At 49.1% G+C, this 19,637-nt stretch overlaps 1 protein-coding gene across 1 annotated transcript; it reads left to right on the top strand.

Annotated features, from left to right (window-relative positions):
• The first annotated feature begins 429 nt into the window (after positions 1 to 429).
• Positions 430 to 19,575, top strand: RNPEP (arginyl aminopeptidase). Its single transcript, XM_047076686.1, has 11 exons — positions 430 to 905; positions 5,117 to 5,257; positions 5,574 to 5,722; positions 10,491 to 10,607; positions 11,305 to 11,540; positions 14,391 to 14,504; positions 15,396 to 15,508; positions 15,688 to 15,796; positions 16,948 to 17,172; positions 17,980 to 18,122; positions 18,973 to 19,575. Exons 1-11 carry the CDS (start codon positions 459 to 461, stop codon positions 19,129 to 19,131), a joined length of 1,953 nt encoding a protein of 650 aa, XP_046932642.1. The 5' UTR covers positions 430 to 458; the 3' UTR covers positions 19,132 to 19,575.
• The last annotated feature ends 62 nt before the right edge of the window (positions 19,576 to 19,637 follow it).

Genomic DNA, 19,637 nt, shown 5'->3' with positions numbered 1-19,637 from the left:
GCAGTGATTTGCCCAAGGTGACACACAATCCTAATAATTGGTCCAGCTCAGAGCTTGAGATCTTGGATCCAGGGCTCAATCTACATCCTGCTACCTTCCTGGGAGATTAGGAGAGTGAAACGTCAGCAGAGAAAGGTGTCGCCACTCGGACTACTGTAACATCGGGGTACGATGAATTTGGGCAAATGTGGACCAAATTATCCCACTGTACCTTTTCTCCAAAGTCCAGAGGTACCTCGTATAAAGCTGGAAGAGTGGAGCCTTGGTGAACAGGGGAGAGGTGGTGTGGTCAGGTCTCAGGTTTTCTGATAGGGGCGTGACCCAGCCCTGGTCTCCCTGGGGGCGTGGCCCGAGGGGGCGTGGCCCGCAGCGGGGCAGGGCGCTCGAGGCGGGGCTTCCCGCCGCAGTAGACCGAGCCGGCGGATTTCCTCGCGTTTGCTCCACTGCACGGTGGGGCCATGGCGAGCGACGGGCCTCCGAGCGGCTCCAGCGCGGCCCCGCGACCGCTGCACTCGGCGCAGGCCGTGGACGTGGCCTCGGCCTCCAATTTCCGGGCTTTCGAGATGCTGCACTTGCACCTGGACCTGCGGGCCGAGTTCGGGCCTCCGGGGCCGGGGCCGGGCAGCAGGAATTTGAGCGGCACCGCGGTCCTGGAGCTGCGCTGCCTGGTGCCCGAGGGCGCCACCGAGCTGCGGCTCGACTCGCACCCGTGCCTCGAGGTGACGGCGGCGTCGCTGCGGCGGCAGCGGCCCGACTCGCAGGAGCAGCCCGCGGAGCCCGTGCACTTCCGCACGCAGCCGTTCTCGCACTACGGCCAGGCCTTGTGCGTGGCCCTTCCGCAGCCCTTCCCGGCCGGCGAGCGCTTCCAGGTTCACCTCACCTACCGCGTCGGGGAGGGACCCGGGGTGAGTTCGCCCCCTCACCCGGCCACTTCCTGCCCGCCCTTCCAGCCCTCCGAGCTGGCCGCCGGCCAGCACTTACCCCACCCCACCCCCAGGAGAAAGGAGAAGATGCTTCCGCCCTGGCGGAGAGGGGCCTCGGGGCACCCCTGGGCACGCCTCCCGCCCTGAGCTCCCCGCCTTCTTCCCAGGCTGCCCGCTTTCCCTCTTCTGGCTTCAGGCCAGCCTCCGTGCTGTGCACCCTGTGCACAGTTTACTTATCTAGCTAGCAGTTCCCTTTCACTCTTAGAGGCAGCTCAAAGGGCAGTTCTGTTTCCAGCTTCCACCCTTCGTGCCTCCCCTCCCTAGCGACTGTGGTGGCCTGTCTGCGTTGTTTCTCCCTCATCACGCTGGCGGGCTGCCATTTCTGCCTGCAGAGGAAACCTTAGCCGAGGCGGCTTTCTGGATAACGAGCTATTTATAAACCGAATTTAATGTTTCACGGGGCCTTGGGACCTAGGTCCCTGATAACGAGCTACCTAGTTTTTCCTTTATGGCAGCCCTGGACAATGCCGGCCCATGAGCCCTGGATGCTGACTCAGCCCTTTGCCCTACGCGTTCTTGTAGTGCCCCAGGCTGAACTAATCCTGAACCCCCGTAGTTATTTAAGTTTTCTTTTGCCAAGTTCTAGATTTGATGAACGGAAGAATTTGAGTACGAGCGAGAAATGGAATGAGGGTGTAGTAGGCCCTCTCGCTGTTGATGGGAGGACAAATATTGGTATGAAAGGATGGATGGTTCTGTGGCTTACATTTGTGAAAGTCAGAAGCTCCTTCACAGGGAGTTCTGAGGCTGTGGTTGCTAGTCATTCGTCAGGTGGGGTGGCTTGCAAGTTTCAGGGTAGGCTGCTGGCCTACAGACAGTTTACTTACCTAGCTAGCAGTTCCCTTTCACTCTTAGAGGCAGCTCAAAGGGCAGTTCTGTTTCCAGCTTCCGCTATTCAGGGAGTAAATGAACCTGGGGTAGAACTGGCTTAAAAAAGGAAAAGTCCAAAGCAATGCAAATTGACTTCCAAGGCAAAGGGAAAACCCTCCAAGGGTAACGGAATATCTGTAAATGTGTTTGGTTGCTGTGTTTGGTTGTTATATTCTAGTTCCTGGTTTGGGGCAGGAACTTGGAATTCAACAGGACAACTGGAAAAATTAAGCCCTCTCTGAAATTGCCTACTGAAAGTGGCACCTCGAAATGAACAAAAGGAGGGGTTCCCGGGTGACTCGGTTGAGCAGCCAACTCTTGATTTCTGCTCAGGTCATGTTCTCATGGGTTGGTGAAATGGAGCCCTGCTTCCTGCTCGGTGAGAAGAGAGCAGAGCCTGCTTGGGATTCTCTCCCTCTCTCTGTCCCTCCCCAATCTGGGTGCTTGCACTTGCGCTCTCTCCCCCGCCCCCCAAAAATAAATAAGTGAACTTAAAAAAATCCTTTCATAGAGACAGAACAACAGAGACCCACACTTTACAAAGAACTGCCCTTTGCCCTGTAAAGGTCTGCATTAAAGGCACTTGTATGTATTCCTTCTCATTGCCACCATCCCAAGTGAGGACTCTCAACTCACCTTAATCACTGTAGGTAGCAGCCTCTCCCTGACTTTAGACTCTTGAGACAAGTACAAGAGTACTTGTACTTCAGGCTTCTTCATTCTGTCTTCTGTGTCGTTCTAAACAAACAACAAAAAACCTCAACCAAAGATGATGAATAAGAAGTGACGGTGGGGATGACCAGTACTTATTAAGATGTGCCAGGGACTAGTCTATGAGTTTGACAGAAGTTAAATGCATTGTCTTTATATAAGTGCCTAATACAGTGCCTGGCGACACCGTGTGTTAGCTCTTCCTGTCATCTCATTAAATTTCTTTCATTAATAGGATTAAAAAAGTTTAGATTAGCAAGACCAGTGAGCCGGTAGTAGAGTTTCCATATAGCCCTCCACACACAGTTTCCCCTCTTAGCATTTTGCAAGTATGATGCCTTTGTTACAATTAACGAACCAATACTGATAACTGAAGTTCGGAGTCTTTTTCAGATTTTCTTAGTTTTTGCTTAATGTCTTTTTCTGTCCCAGGATCCCATCCAGAATACCACAGTATATTAGCTTTCATGTATCCTTGGGCTCCCTTTGGCTATGACAGTTTCTCAGACTTTCCTTGTTTTTGATGACCTTGACTGTTTTGAGGAGTATTGGTCAGATATGTTGTAGGATGCTTCTCTATTGGAATTTGTCTGTTTTTCCCATGATCAGACTGTGGTTATTAAAAATTAAAAAAAGTTGTGCTCGCTTCGGCAGCCCATATACTAAAAATTAAAAAAAGTAAAAGTTTATTTTTTACAGCAGTTTTAGGTTCAGAGCAACATTTAGTGGAATGTCACAAAAGTGAAGTGCTGTTTTCATCACATGATAATGAGAATCCATAATATCAACATGATCTCTGACTGTCTGGGGTGATCTCACTCACCCGGCTAAGGTAGTGCCACTTTTCTCCAGTCCACAGAAATACCATGTGGTATTTCTTTCTCCTTCTTTCCATCTGTACTATACTCTTTGGAAAGAGACTCATTAAAATCTTCACACACATAACACACAAATCTCAAAGAAAAAGTCAGCATCTCCATATGGCGTCCTTATGCCTCTTAAAAGTAGGTCTCAAATACCTGTGTTCAAAGCCTTTCAAAGTGCACCTGCCGAGGCATGCCGCCCACCCCTGTATCTGAAACCTACCACCAGCTCCCAGAGACCGTCCATCCGTGCCTTTCTTCATGTTCTATCCACCTGCTTGAGAATGTCTTCTCCTCTCCTTTCCAACCATCTCAGTCCGACTCACCTTTAAACCAGAAAGTTTTGCTTCCTGGATTTACCTAATCCTTTTCTAAATTCTAAATGGCACTTAGTGCTGACATATCCTCCCCCACCCCCCAGCCCCACAGTTAGATCTATGTGGTAAGTAAACTTTTTGCTGTAGGCAAAAATTGGGTTTGTAATAACCATTCAGATTTGCCCTTGGTTAAAGGCTAACAGAAAACAAATTAAGAATTGTATATAGCCAGGGTGCCTCACTGGCTCAGTCAGTGGAATGTGCGACTCTTGATCTCGGGGTTGTAAGTTTGAGCCCCACATTGGGTGTAGAGATTACTTAAACATCTTTAAAAAAATTTCTTTAAAGAATTGTATATAGCCAATGCCTATAATGTAAAATACATTTATTCTGAAAGGGTAAGTTTTAGTTTCAGGAATAGAGAATTTCGTTTCAGGAATTTTTTTTTTTTTTTAGAAAACTTTTTTGTTTATTTATTTCAAGAGAGAAAATGTGAGTGGGAAGGGTCAGAGAGAAGGAGACAGAGAATCTCATGAAGGCTTGGTGCTGTCGGTACAGAACCCAACGCAGGGCTCAAACTCACAGACCGTGAGATCATGACCTGAGCTGAAACCAAGAGTCGGCCGCTAAATGGACTGAACCACCCAGGAACCCCTGGAGAACACATGTTAATCACAGACTCCTCCCACTTCACTTCTCCTTTTTTGTGTGTTCTATCACAAGTTCAAATACAGCTGCTTCCTTATTTTTTTGTAATGTTTATTTAATTTCAAGGCGGGGGAGGGAGAGAGCATGAGCGGGGGAGGGGCAGAGAGAGAGACAGACAGACAGACAGACAGACAGACAGAAGCCAGAGCAGGCTCCAGGCTCCAAGCTGTCAGCATAGAGCCCGATGCGGGGCTCAAACCTACAAACCGTGAGACCATGACCTGAGCCGAAGTCGGACCCTTAACCGATTGAGCCACCAGGTGCCCCTGTCTTGTTTTTTTGATGAGAAACAACTACAGTGTGAAGGACTCAGAGGAGGAAGACAGTATGCCAGGGTCAGAGGTCATGTCTGGAATTCTTAACCATCTGAGCCACCCAGGTGCCCGAGGCCATTTCTAGAATTCTTGAGATGTCTGATGGGATACAGTGAGGAATAGACCCTTTGTGGTGTTTCTTCCATGTGAAGCGGATGTCATACCTTGGCATGGATTCCAAGGTAGATTAAATTCACAGTAGGAGAGAACTTCACAGTTAGGGCCAAATTGCTGGCAGAAGGATTGTAAGGATTCCCTAAAAGTCTCCCATGCCAGCCAACTCCTTTTCCCTGGCTGGACTGAGCTCATGTAGGGGGTGTCAGTTTTGAAATGTTCTTTTATTCTCTTAGGTTTGCTGGCTGGCTCCTGAGCAGACAGCAGGAAAGAAGAAGCCTTTTGTCTATACCCAGGGCCAGGCTGTCCTAAACAGGGCCTTCTTCCCTTGCTTCGACACTCCTGCAGTGAAATGCAGATATTCAGCTCTTATTGAGGTAAGAGGACTGAGGTTAAGTGTACTTGCCCTTGGGGTTGAAAATATAATTCCAGATCTGTGTGGCCACATTTCAGCTGGTAAATTGTTACGTCTGTCCAGTGGCCCCTCTGCAGAATTCCTTCATGTACAGAAGTTTTATTTGTGCTAAATCTCATCAGCTTAGCACAAGTTTAGTGTCTTGAAACCTTTGTGTTCCCCAAGATGGGCTCCAGGTCATTGCTGTCACCATGCAGGTTGCCGGCCGTGCTGTCCTTTAAGCTAATCAAAAGGAGACTCTGTCCAGGTAAAATCTCCTAAGCTTTCTCTGTTGTCAGGTCCCAGATGGCTTCACAGCTGTGATGAGTGCTAACACCTGGGAGAAGAGAGGTCCAAATAAGTTCTTCTTCCAGATGTGTCAGCCCATCCCCTCCTATCTGATAGCTTTGGCCATCGGAGATCTGGTTTCGGCGGAAGTTGGACCCAGGTAGGAGACAAAGACCCCCACAAGCAAGGTTGGACTGACCTCGAGCCGAGGCCGCCTCTGACCAGTGGCCCCAGTGTGATGGTCTTTGGGACAGTCTCACATCCTCTCTGAATCCACAGCCTCTCTGCAGCTGAGAAGTGTGTGGTATGAATACAACGGGAGGAAGTGCTCTTTTTGTCCCGTCCCTTCCTCCTTCCCTCCCTCCCTGCAGTTCTATAATCCTGCTGTCTAGAATGAGCTCATCAGTCCTACTAGCGGTAGCTGCTGTCCTGGGCCACCTCGTGGAGTACGGTTGGTGCTGAGACAGCAGTGTCAGATTGATCTTTATTAGTGTCTTTAAGTTCTGAGTTCCCTGCTAGCAATTGTATTTGCTTTGTAATCTTTGTACCAAATCTCCCCGTTTTCTCTAGCAGTCAATTCCTGGAAATATACAACATTGATGTCATTGTTTCCCTCTGGAGAAGAAAGCGGAAGCTCCTTTTTTTGTCTGCTCCAGATGCATAAACCTGAACCCATGGTGACAGAGAGACCTCCACGAAGTTAGAAGGGTTTCATGGAGATAAATAAGGATTTTGTAAGGTTTCCTGCGAAAAGAAACTTAACCAGGAGTATAGGTTTTTCCCGGCCCTCATACGATCTGCCAGCACAGCGTAATCCTGATGTAAAATGTTAAAGGTTGGACGGTAAAGCTGTGGTGCGTTTCCTGCCTCCGTCGCTGTGGCTCCTTGCTCAGTTCTTGGAGGTGCTGATGTCCTTGCTGGGATTGGTTACAGCCTCAGACTTTGTAGCTGGGCTCAGTCGTGAATCTTAGTTCCTGGGTTTCAGAGAGAATGATAAATGGGATGCCATTGGCCTCTGCTTCAAGGACACACACTCAAAACAACACTGGTCTTGAAAGGCTAGGTGCTCTTTTTTCATGAAGGGCTGTGTCTCTGACAGGGTAGTAGGTAACCAAAGGAATGTCAGCTTTGCATTGACAGGGAAATAGTTAAGTAAAGTAATGTCATTTTATTTTTATTTTTATTATTTTTAATATGTTTATTTTTTTAATGCTTATTTATTTACTTATTTTGAGAGAGAGAGAGAGAAAGCAGGGGAGGGACAGAGGGAGAGGGAGAGAGAATCCCAAGCAGACTCTGCACTGTCAGCACAGAGCCCGACTCAAGGCTCCATCTCACGAACCGCAAGATCACGTCCTGAGCCAAAATCAAGAGTCAGTTGATGTCAATTGACTGAACCTCTCAGGCGCCCCGTAAGGGAATGTCATTTTAGAGAATTTTCTCTTACTAGGGTTCTGTTAGTACGACTATGAGCTGCTAATGAGAAATGAGGGAATGTATTCCAAACACACTGGAGAATGATGATTTTTTTTTTTTTTTGAGCCCTCTGTAATAAAATGACGATCGAGTACATCAATCCAGGGGATAGAATCTGTGTAACCGGTCACGATGACTCATTCCTTCCCCTGTCAGGCAGTCGGGTAGCCAGTCAGGTAGTCGGTCTTTGCCCCACATCTGAGGCTCTTGTGTAGGTATGCAGGGTGGCAGGCTCTTCTGGCAAACTTTGTGACCAGTCCCCGTTAGCAGAGGAGGGAGATCCTGGTCAGAAGAGACAGTGGACATAGCCCAGTCGTCGCTTTTATGTATAATCTCTTCTGATCCTTCTATAACCTCACTGAGGGAGATATTATTGTCTCCATCTTCCCGATACGCAAACCGAGGCTTCAGGTAGAATTGCTTGTGCAGAGTCACATGCGTTTCTATTGCACATCCGGTGCTCGTTGCGCCAGACCACTGGTGATGAAATTCCAGCTTGACTGAGAACACTCCAGTGTCTTCTGACAGAAATCAGTGGACTGGTGCAAGTATCTTGGATGTCCCCTACCTACCCTGACCTTCACCTTCTAGGTGCAGCACACGGGAGTAGCCTGGGTTTAAGGACTTTGCCAGTTGTGATATCCAAGCTGATCACAAAGCAATTCCTTGCAGATTTCTGACTCTCATGTCACCGTCTTTTCTCAACCTCGTGCCCTGTCACATCATTTTTGGCGACTTTTTTCTCTGTCTGGATTACCTGTCCAACACCCAGGGTTGAGGGTGGCTTCAGGGTTTCTCGAGCTCCTCTCTCCGGGGAGCCTTCTCCACCTGATTCAGGCCCCCGCACTCAAGGGCACACTATGGTGTCAGTCCTGGCCGTGGGCATTATCATGAGCTGTGCTGTGGCAGAAATTTTAAATACCTTCACCTCATTTGTTCTCTGACCCCACGCTCCTAACCTTCCAGCCCTGTGGTGGCCTCACTCCCACTGTATCTGCTTCTCAAGCTCCCAGAGGCCTTTCTTCCTGCAAGCTATACATTTCCTCCCGGGCACCAGCCTCTTGTGACCTGGCCCATCTTCTCTCTGTGGCCCAGGTGTGGGGTTGATCATCTCCTACCAACATCCCAGGCTGCCTTGCGCGCTGTCCTGCTGCTGTAACTTCTAGTCCCGGCTCCGACCATCCCCTTTTCTCTTTCTTCTGTACCTGGGTGTCTGAGAGAAGTACACAGCTGTGCATACTGATTCTGCTACCCATTTCTGTTTTTTTGATGAAAAGTTGGAATTAAAAGTTGAAATAGACGGGGCACCTGGGTGGCTCAGTTGGTTAAGCGTCTGACTTCGGCTCAGGTCATGATCTCATGGTTCGTGGGTTCGAGCCCCGTGTCAGGCTCTGAGCAGGCTCTGAGTCTGTTTCGGATTCTCTGTCTCCCTCTCTCTGCCCTTCCCCCGTTCATGCTCTGTCTCTCTCTCTCTCTCTCTCTCTTTCAAAAATAAGTAAACATTAAAAATTTTTTTTTTTCAATGTTTATTTATTTTTGGGACAGAGAGAGACAGAGCATGAACGGGGGAGGGGCAGAGAGAGAGGGAGACACAGAATCGGAAGCAGGCTCCAGGCTCCGAGCCATCAGCCCAGAGCCTGACGCGGGGCTCGAACTCCCGGACCGTGAGATCGTGACCTGGCTGAAGTCGGACGCTTAACCGACTGCGCCACCCAGGCGCCCCAACATTAAAAATTTTTTTAAGTTGAAATAGACATTTATGTGGTTTTCAAGGAAAATATAACAGATGTAGTCTTCAACTATAGATAGGCTTTCAATATTGTTCAGCAGACCTTTGATTTACCTTTCTGGCTCACTCTCCTAGAAGGAAGGAAGGAAGGAAGGAAGGAAGGAAGGAAGGAAGGAAGGAAGGAAGGAAGGAAGGAAGGAAGGAAGGAAGGAGGGAGGGAGGGAGGGAGGGAGGGAGGGAGGGAAGGAAGGGAGGGAAGGGAGGAAGGAAGGGGGAGGGAAGGAGGATGGAAGGATTTAAAGGAAGACTTGTCTCTTCAGTTTTCATATTCAGACACCCTACCCTCACTCCAAGCAATGATCTTGTCTCCTCCTTTATTGAGTATATTTAATTTGTCAGATATGGTTATGTCCACTTCCTGTTTTCCATGTCAAAAATCATCTTCATCTGCCTTCATTCGTCCCCTTTTTCCCCCTGGACTCTGAAGAGGGGTCCCTCCTTCTGTTTAAAGCCAAATCTCTTCATCTGAGCCATCATTGACTCAGCCCCTCCCCCAAATCCCATGGGGCCTTGCTTTATTGCTCACCCCTCGCTCTTCAAATGGGTAGCCTCCCCGCCCCCCACTGGCTCTTTCCTTCCGACCCCTAACCATGTTCCTGTTTCCCCTAGTTCAAAAACAAAGCAAAAAACAAACTCATGGACTCCACACTCCCTTCTGGCACACTGTTTCTGCTTCCTTTCTTAGCCAAGTTTCTTAGAACAGTAGTGTATACACTCCCTCACCCCCCATTTACTGCCTGGACCCATTGGAATCCAACACCTCTCGGGGTCACACTGCAGAAACTCCTGTAGTAAGAGAAGCCACTGGCCTCAACATGTACCGCACATTGGCTGCTCTTCAGTGCTTGTCTTGATGTTCTCTTTTTCTTTTGCCTCTGTTGACCCTCCTCTGGCCTCCATGACACAATTCTGTCCTGGTTCTGGGACCTCCTGGTTCGCCCCTTATGATCTCCTTTGTGGGCTCTTCTCTGCCCAACCCCACGTGTGCTGGTGTCACCCAAGATTCTGGTTTTGACCCATTATCCTACATACGTCACTCAGGGATACTCACTGTCGTAATTTAAGGTATTTTCTGGGTACTGCAGCTAGAGCGATCCGTCAAGACTCAATCCGATAATACCACTTACTGGTGTAAAATGCTCTCCTGGGGGCGCCTCATGGGTGGCTCGGTCAGGTAAGGGTCCAACTTGGGCTCAGGTCACAATCTCATGGTTCATGAGTTCAAGCCCCGCTCTGGGTCTCCGGAAAGTGGGGGAAAGGAAACCAACATTTAGTACATGAGGCATTGTATAAGGGGTTTTTATATGCTGTCTTTATTTCATTTTTACCACTCGTTTTCCAGATGAGGAAACAGGCTCAGAGAAGTCAGTGACTTTTGCAAGGTCACATTCAGTGTTGGACACGTAAAATTGTAGCAGTGTGAGTTTGAGCCTGTTGCACACGGGAGGCTGCTGCCTCCACAGTGCTCTGTCGCGATCTCATTTATCCGTCCCTTGGACCCATGCAGGTGATTTGACCTTGCATCTCCTGTCTCTGCGGCCACATTGTCACATTCCTTTGGCTCCAGTAGAAGACTGCCAGTTTTCTACAGGTGCTTTCGGGATCGGGTCTCCACAATAGGTCTCCAAACACCATTCTTCTTTTTCTGTGCTTTTGTCTTTAGGAGCCGGGTGTGGGCCGAGCCCTGCCTGATCAAGGCTGCCAAGGAGGAGTACAATGGGGTGGTAGAAGATTTTCTGGCAACAGGAGAGAAACTTTTTGGACCCTACGTTTGGGGAAGGTGCGGTATCACATTGACTCTGATGTCTTTTGTTAAACTTGAGTCCCTGGTTTCCCCCTCTCTTACTGCTGGTGCTGCCTCTTCTCCCTCTGGTTCCTAGAGCAGAGTTCCCCAATCCAGAAGTAAAGGAAAGGAGGGAAAGAATGAGGAAGGGATAAGCCAGGCCTTGTTCATTATTGCTGAGGAGGGGACCCTGACAGAAAGGGTTATTGAAGGGACCAAAATGTGCCTTCCAGCCGCTAAGCGTGGAGATCAGGAAACACTGTCAGGGGACCTTTGTCGACTTACTTTCCTGGCTGCTAAAAGCAGCCACATACTCTCATTTTTCCCTTTGACATCTCCAGACTTCAGCCTCCTCAGGTAAAAGGCTCTGTTAGGTCTTTGTGACCCCAAGTGGGCCACCAGTGAGCTAACTGTTGATAGAGCTGACCATATGCCCATCCCCTGGTGCGAAGGAGAATGGAGAGCAAGTCTCAGAGAGGCGCCTCCACGAGAGCAAAACCTGGGGAAAGGGAAGTCCCAGTGAGCTGGCCGGGGGACTGAGGAGCCTGGGCGTCATCTCAGCACGGCGCCCGGTGTTGAACACCGCCTGTTCAGTGGCTGCATCTCTCAGGACTGAGGGTCGGGGCTGGGGAGGCGAGGCAGGGTCAGCCCTGGGGAGCCGAGGCCTGTCTGTGACCTCCCGTTTTCTCGGCAGGTATGACCTGCTCTTCATGCCCCCATCCTTTCCATTTGGAGGAATGGAGAACCCTTGTCTGACCTTTGTCACCCCCTGCCTGCTAGCAGGGGACCGCTCCTTGGCTGATGTCATCATCCATGAGATCTCCCACAGTTGGTTTGGGAACCTGGTCACCAATGCCAACTGGGGTGAATTCTGGCTCAATGAAGGTTTCACCATGTATGCCCAGAGGAGGATCTCTACTGTCCTCTTTGGTAAGCCAGCCCTCAGGTCCCCTCCTTCTAGGGGCCCTGTCCCCAGTTCCTTAGCCAGTGAGGCCAATGTGGTCTCCTTTGAAGTTTCAGGACACAAGCGGGCATGAAGGGAGGAGCAGTAGTGCAGAAAGTTCTGGTGAGAGGCCATGGAGGGCCAACTCTAGACAAACGTTCCTTCTAAGCGTGTGATCTCTACTTCATTCCATGTCGTTAAGTCAGCAGGCTTAGGGGAAGGGAATCTCACAAATTGCGTGTTGACTGATAGGGGACCTAACAGCGAAAGGACCCCCTCATCAAAGCTGAGGACACACTTGATGCTCTGTTCTCCCAACAGCCGGGCAGCCACTGGGTAGAGTTGCCCAGGGCTGTTCACCCAGATAGCTAGTTAATTTTATGAATGAATCAGGGGCGTCTGGCTGCCTCAATCGGTAGAGCATGCAACTGTTGATCTTGGTGTCGTGTGTTTGAGCCCCACATTTGGTGTAGAGATTACTTTAAAATATTAAAAATAGGGGCGCCTGGGTGGCGCAGTCGGTTAAGCATCCGACTTCAGCCAGGTCACGATCTCGCGGTCCGTGAGTTCGAGCCCCGCGTCAGGCTCTGGGCTGATGGCTCAGAGCCTGGAGCCTGTTTCCGATTCTGTGTCTCCCTCTCTCTCTGCCCCTCCCCCGTTCATGCTCTGTCTCTCTCTGTCCCAAAAATAAATAAACGTTGAAAAAAAAATTAAAAAAATAAATAAATAAATAAATAAATAACAAGACCATTATAATGATACCTTCTATTGAACACTTACATACCAGCTTTGTCCTAGGCATCTTATTAAAAATAATACATCATTTAAGGGGCACCTGGGGGGCTCAGTTGGCTAAGCGTCTGACTTTGGCTCAGGTCATGATCTCGCAGTTTGTGGGTTTGAGCCCTATGTTGGGCTCTGTGCTGACAGCTCGGAGCCTGGAGCCTGTTTCAGATTCTGTGTCTCCCTCTCTCTCTGTCCCTCCCCTGCTCACTCTCTGTCTCTCTCTCTCAAAAATAAATAAACATTAAAAAATTTTAAAACAAATACATCACTTAACAATTTTACCGTAGCCTAATAAACGAGATATTATTTTCATTTTATATATGAGTCCACTGTGACTCAAAAAGTATAAGTAATGTGCCCAAGCCACTTAGCAGCTGAGGACAGAACCCCAAACTGAGCCCAGGTGGGCTTTTAAAATCTTTTCTCAACATTGTCTCATTATTGAAAACCTGCTATAGATCAGATACTATAAAAAAAATAATGTTTATTATTTTTATTATTTCTGTCATCAAAATCTCTTTTGATGGACATGGGAAAACACATACAATGCATTTATCCATAATCTCACTGTTCAGAGATAATGTAATATATCCTTTCAAACATTTTTCTGTGCGTGTGTGTGAATCATCAGACCTTAAAACTGCCTTTTTTTTTAACTTAATAAAGTTAAACATTTTCCCAAGTCATTAAATTTTCTACTATAGCTGCGTGGTATGGCCATTTCTTAATTTATTCAATCAGTCTCCAATATTTTCAGTTTTCCTTATGAAAGAATATTTTGACAAATATTTTTATATCGAAATGTTCACACATGTCTCAGATGGTCTCAACAAAGATAGATTCCTAGAGACATAATTTCTGGATCTGAACATTTTAAAGGCTTTTTAGCACACATTGTCCATTGCCTCCCAGAAAGTTTGTGCAGATCTACACTTTCATCCAGAGTATGTAGAGCAAAAGCCTATGTGTGAATATCTTAATCAGCCGCTAAGAATCCTGCTACCGAATATCATCCAGCCACACAGATGAAGAAATTGAGGCTTAGAGAGATCAAATACCTTGCCCAGAGTCAGAACACCTTGTGAGTGGCAGAGGTGGTTGGTTCAAAACCTGGTCCCCTTCCCCTCAACCATTCCCTCAGTCCTTTTTAGAACCAGAGGAGATGTAGAGACCCTTAGAAAAATTATGGGTGACCGTTTGTCTTGTCTGACAGGAACGGTCAAATGAATATATAATCTTTCTATTTTTATTTTTTTTAGTGGCTCACATTTTTTTTTTAAGTTTATTTCAGAGAGAGGGAGAGAGAGAGAGAATGAGCGGGGGCGGGGGGGGGCAGAGAGGGAGAGAGAGAGAAAGAGAGAGAATCCCAAGCAAGTTCCACGCTTAGTGCAGAGCCCAACACAGGGCTCGATCTCACAACCATGAGATCCTGACCTGAGTCAGTATCAAGAGTTGGACACTTAACCGACTGAGCCACTCAGACCCCCCTATAATCTGCTCTTTTTAAAAAATTTTATTTATTTTTGAGTATGAGCGGGGGAGGGGCAGAAAGAGAGGGGGACAGAGGATTGAAAGTGGGCTCCATGCGGACAGCAGAGAGCCCGATGCGGGACTCGAACCCACAAACCGTGAGATCATGACCTGAGGAAGTCAGACGCTTAACCGACTGAGCCATCCGAGCATCCCCTCTATAATCTGTTTTTATAGAAAATCAAATTAATATCTCTAAAAATAAAAATCTATTGATAAGGAAAGGTAACAGGAAAAGGCCTGAGATTCCCTCATCGTTGTGTGCGGGTGAGACTGACAGCCTGAGCTTAACCAAGTGCTTTCTTAGGCCAGAGCAACAGGGAGCTAGGAGCTGAGTCAGGTTCTCTGTCATTGACCCTTCTTGCCCTGGGATCCCCAGGAGGGTAAAGATACTAAGCCTCAGTTATCTGTCATTGTTCTGTGGCCACAAGGGGGCAGCAACCGTCTTCTGTCCAGAAAGTATACTATACTTGGACGTGATGTTACACTTTGTAGAGACCTAGGGTTTCTTTTTGTCCTAGGCTCTGCTTACACCTGCTTAGAAGCTGCAACCGGGCGGGCTCTGCTTCGACAGCACATGGACATCACTGGCGAGGAAAACCCACTCAACAAGCTCCGAGTGAAGATTGAACCAGGTCCAGGAGGCTCCTCTGTCTGACTCTCCCCTCCCCTAAATTGGGCTTGGAGCCCCAAATTATTTTGAACCTCATATTGATCAGTGCTCACCTTGAATACTCTCCTTGGGAAGGAAGAGCCCTCCAGAGCTCTTTGTAGCTGTTCCCTGGCCTCTAGACAGACTCAACCCAAGCCATTCCAGCCAGATGGGAGTTCTTTCCAGTTTTGTGCAGTTTTTAATGACTATACCATTGCCGTCCATTTGTGCAGGCCCATACCCTTCTTTTTCTATCAAGTCAGACCTGTGGTTTTGTAGATTAAGTGTTAGCCTTATTTTATGGAGGATATGAGTGAGCACCCAACAAGTCAAATGACTTGTCCAAGGTCATGTGTTCTTTTCTAACGTTTTTCCTTAGTCCCCTGTGTGACTAATCTAAAACTTTTTCATGCAATCTAAGCTCACGTTCCTTGATGCCAATGACCATGAAAATGAACTTCTTGTAGACTGGTAATTAGTTTATTTTGGTCTAGAACATTCATGGAAACAACCAGTTGTTCTGGGAGGGGAGGTTGTGCATGTAGGTGGTGACCAATAGAAAAGGCACCGAGCCCTGTGTTCAGTCCTAAGACTCAATGGAACCCAATGGAGCAAAGCATTCCCAGGAAAAAGGAAATTTGTCAATTCCCCTGCAAGGTTGCTTCTTTGTCCTCTTATTATGTCCATAATTTGTGATCCTTTAAGATCAACTTTGAAGTGGTTTGAGAGAGGCCAAGATGGATCTGGAAACATTCCTGGCCTTGCTGAACCTGGGGAAGCTGAATTCTGATCTCTTCCATAACTACTCTCTGAATCTGGAGCTGGAGAAGAACAATGAAGGCGACAGGTTACAAGTGTCTGCTTTCTCTGCTAGGTGTGGACCCAGATGATACCTACAACGAGACCCCCTATGAGAAAGGCTTCTGCTTTGTCTCATACCTGGCCCACTTGGTGGGTGATCAGGATGAGTTTGACAATTTTCTCAAGGTATAGTCAACTCAGAGAGGAGGGGTGAAAGGAGAACGTGCAGAGAAACCAGCTGGGCCAGAGGACGGGGGTAGAGGCAGGGGCTGAAGGGACAAGGGGTTGGAGGAGAATCCAAGGAACAGAGGGACTCTGCTCCCCAGGGGATCCAGAAGGACTGAAAAGTACCTCCCTCCCTGCAGGCCTATGTTAATGAATTCAAATTCCAAAGTATCTTAGCTGATGACTTTCTAGAATTCTACTTGGAATACTTCCCTGAGCTGAAGAAGAAGAGAGTGGATTCCATTCCAGGTGAGCAGAGGAGCCGGCCTACAGGCTTCTAGAAGACAGTAGAGAATTATGGCTAATTCACATCTGGGAAGACTAAGCTGGGGCAGGAAAACGTTGAACTGGAGTCACGTAGCAAGTGGCAAACAGCCTTGTCCCACGAGAATGACTCTCTCTGCTCCTCCTGGCCTCATTTTCTCCACTTTGTCTCTTCAGTCTCTCTTCTCTGTCCTCATTTTCCTCACATCTGCACACACTCAACCAAACCCCCAACTCTGCCCCAGAGAGCTGCCACAGCCCAGGCTGTGACCCAGGGCATTGGTCCCGGCAGCAGCCCCGCCTTGTGAGTGTGGAGTCCCCTCGTTCAGCCTTCCGAGTGAAGGAAAATCCCAGCGGCAGCCCTGATTTCAGCTGGGGAGGCACTGCTTCCTAAGAGAGAGTAGACGGTAGCCTGTCACAGATGAGGCAACCCACTTCATGCTGTGCCGACCCTGAGTCTGTCCATCATCGGGCTGGCAAAGTCAGCTCCCTGCTGACCGCCGGGACTGGTCAGGCCTGGAGCACCTATTCTCTGCTTGGAGGCCCACACTTCAAGGTCATGAGACTCTGTGGCTAACGAAAGTTAATAATTACTGAGTGCTTACTATGCACCAGGCAGGATGCTAAACTCGTAATGTGTATTTGCTTATTTAATCCTCACCACTGCCAACTAAGGGCCTCCTACCCTGCCTTTTATCGTTTTACAGATAAAAGGCACAGAGGGGTGAAGTTACATGCCCATGGCCTCCCAGCTAGTTAATGGCAAAGCAGAGCAGAGATAGGAGCCCAGGCAGCCCGGGAGGTTCTGCACCAAGCCGTTCAGGTCATCTGAAGGAGAACGTGAACTTGATTGACACTAGGAAAGCATTCATCCACTTGGTTCTGACAGCACAGTGTTTATTTGGAGCAAAAACCACTGTCACAGTAGAAAAGGAGGCAGTCTAGTCTGACTGTAACAGTCTAGGTCTCAGTATAAGTGGACCTGACTGAAGCAGGTGGTTGCGTGGGGTAGTGATATTAAGCGTTAGGGATGGATGGAGGCAGACAGGAGCTTGAGGTCTCGGTGTTGCTGGAGCAAATTGACCTTGATGCTACCAGAGCATTCCGACAGTACCTTCTCTCCTTCTACCAAACAGGTTTTGAGTTTGATCGGTGGTTGAACACCCCTGGCTGGCCCCCCTACCTCCCTGACCTCTCCCCTGGGGACTCGCTTATGAAGCCTGCTGAAGAGCTGGCCCAGCTGTGGGTGACCAAGGAGCTGGACATGAAGGCCATTGAAGCTGTGGCCATTTCTACCTGGAAGACCTACCAGCTGGTTTACTTCCTAGATAAGATCCTCCAGAAATCCCCTCTCCCTCCCGGTAAGAAGGCGGGTAAATCCAGGTTCCTTGTGTACAGAGCTTTATATCAGGAGCTAGAGGGAGACTGGGAGGGAAGCCCTTGCAATGCCTACCCCTAGGCCGTTGCCAGGTGTTAGCAGGTGGATGCAAGCACTTCACAAGAAACACGTCAACAGATGATGTAAGTCATACATGCAAATGCCCTGGGGAACAGAATAATAAAGCCTAGCATTCACTGAGCCCTCTGGGTCAGCAGGTAATTCTTTTAAACTCTACGTCTGAGGTCATTGAGTCCTCCTAACTACTCTGTGCCTAGCTGCTGTGATTGTAACCCCCAGGTGATGGAGAATGAACTTGAGCACAATTAGGTCACATGGCCCATAATCGCTGGGGCTGGGATTTGGAAGCTGTCAACCACTAATGCTAAGTTGCTGCTCAGCCAGAATAGCAGTTACCCAGGGGTGTTGTAAAGAGAAAAAGTGAACACCGGACTAACTTTTAGCTGGTGGTGGTGGTGGGAGGAAAAATGGGACACAGGGTATTTGAGGAGGATACCTGTGCTTTATTCCTGGAGGGCAAACGGAAGACGGCAGAAAGTGTGTAATTTGATGGAAGAGCCTTAGAAATTAAGGTAAATTCGGAAATAGGACATTACCCTTTCAGAGCAGAAGATGACCAGAACGAGCATAAAATGGGTGGGTGAGAACCTCCTTGACGTCATTCCCGGAGCCCCCGGAGTGCCTATGGACAGACTGCTGAGACTGGAGTTTGGCCTCTGGCTCGTGGCTCTGATGAAACAGCCGTTAAAAACCCATTTCCTCTTTTCAGGGAATGTGAAGAAACTGGGAGAGACTTACCCAAAGATCTCCAACTCCCAGAATGCGGAGCTCCGGCTCCGATGGGGCCAGATCGTCATTAAGAATGACCACCAGGAGGATTTCTGGAAAGTGAAGGAGTTCCTGCAGAGCCAGGTGGGTGAGCCCCACCTCCTTGTCCCCCTCAAGGCACGCGGTGGGCCGCTCAGCCTTATTGGCAGTAGTCCTGCAGGTAGAGCCTCACTCTCTGCCCTTCTCTGGAGCAGAGGAGGGAGGGAGGGCGGGAGGGAAAGGACCTCGGGAGGACCCTGATCAGCAGTCTCCTTCCTGAGTGTGGCTGGTGGAGGTGTCGCCTGGGGAAGAAGCCTCCAGGGTTGGGGAGCCTTTTCCAGATCCCCCGGTAAAAGCCAGTCAGAGCTACCCCCCACCTGGGAACAAAGGTAAAGCGGGACTGGAGGGCCAGTCTTGCGGGGAGGGGCCCAAGGACCAGAGAGACAGCAAAGGGTGAGATCATAGGTTCCTGCTTCCTGGGGGGATGCTCAGGCGGCAGCAGGACCTGGGAGGGCTCAGGCGGCAGCAGGAGCCTGCCCTGCCGGGCGAGGTGGGGCTGGGTAGGAAGTGGCGCCCTGATGCCTACATCTGTTTGCGACGGGAGCTCCGTACCTGTCTGCAGGTGTTCTGAGCCCTCGGAGGGCTTCTCCGAGCCTCTGGAGTTGAGGAACTTTGTGATGTGGCAATCTCACGTTGATGTGGATTTGACTTGTGGGTTTTCTTGCACTTGACCGCAGTTGGGCCTCACGTGGCCCTCAGTTTTACGTGCTGCACCCTTTGTTACCGGCTCTTAGCTTGGCGTCTAAGCACTTACAGCCTCCTAGGTTCGGAACACTGATACCCACATCCCTTTTGGCACCTGATGAGGCGTGCCGCTAGAGCGGGGCCGGGGGCCGTGCAGACGCACGCACGGAGCAGCCTGCTTAGGCCACGCGTGTGCGTGTGTTTCTTGCAGGGGAAACAGAAGTACACTCTTCCGCTGTACCACGCGATGATGGGTGGCAGCGAGGTGGCCCAGACCCTTGCCAAGGAGACCTTCAAGGCCACCGCCTCCCAACTCCACAGCAACGTTGTCAACTATGTCCAGCAGATCGTGGCGCCCAAGGGCAGTTAGAAGCTCGTGGGCATGGCCTCTGCCTCTTCAGACTTCGCAGGCTTTCAGAATACTGTTCCCAAATTCCAGTTCTCCAGTCAAATTCCTGAAGTTTACACACCCTCGGAAAAATCTGTTCTCTGGCTTGGGGGCTGCGACTCTTGGGCCTCTGCTTTGGTGGGAACTTCTCTGGACCGGGAAGTCCTGAGACCAGAGAACTTTCCACAGCTCTCTACTGCAGGCTGCCGGCTGTGGTGACGGCAGGCAATTTTCTCCCCCTCCCCACTCTCTGGGAAGAGCAGAGAGGATTTTCTGGTCCTTTCTCTTCCCTTCTCTTCCCTCTCCTTTTCTTTCCTTTCCTTTTCTGAGTCTTGAAGTACTGTGCAAAGGGCTGCATTCTGGGAATTCTTTTTTTTTTTTCCAGGTTTAATCTTTATTTTAATAAATATTTTTAAGTGAAAAGTATTTGAGTCAGAGTTACAACCTGAGTGATTGAAATTTCTGCTTCCATGCACGCCCTCTGTGGG

Source organism: Lynx rufus, unplaced genomic scaffold, assembly GCF_022079265.1.
Source record: "Lynx rufus isolate CCGP_SWC_20201006 ecotype Redwood Valley unplaced genomic scaffold, mLynRuf1.p SCAF_15, whole genome shotgun sequence".
Lineage (NCBI taxonomy): Eukaryota > Metazoa > Chordata > Mammalia > Carnivora > Felidae > Lynx > Lynx rufus.
Note: the sequence above shows the minus strand (reverse complement) of the source record. Positions and strands in the feature narration are given on the sequence as shown.

Coding starts and splice junctions, on each gene's coding strand:
- RNPEP (XM_047076686.1), top strand. CDS start 459: ATGGCGAGCGACGGGCCTCCGAGCGGCTCCAGCGCGGCCCCGCGACCG. Junction 14,505..15,395: donor CCGAGTGAAGATTGAACCAG/GTCCAGGAGGCT, acceptor TTTCTCTGCTAG/GTGTGGACCCAGATGATACC. Junction 17,173..17,979: donor GAAATCCCCTCTCCCTCCCG/GTAAGAAGGCGG, acceptor TCCTCTTTTCAG/GGAATGTGAAGAAACTGGGA.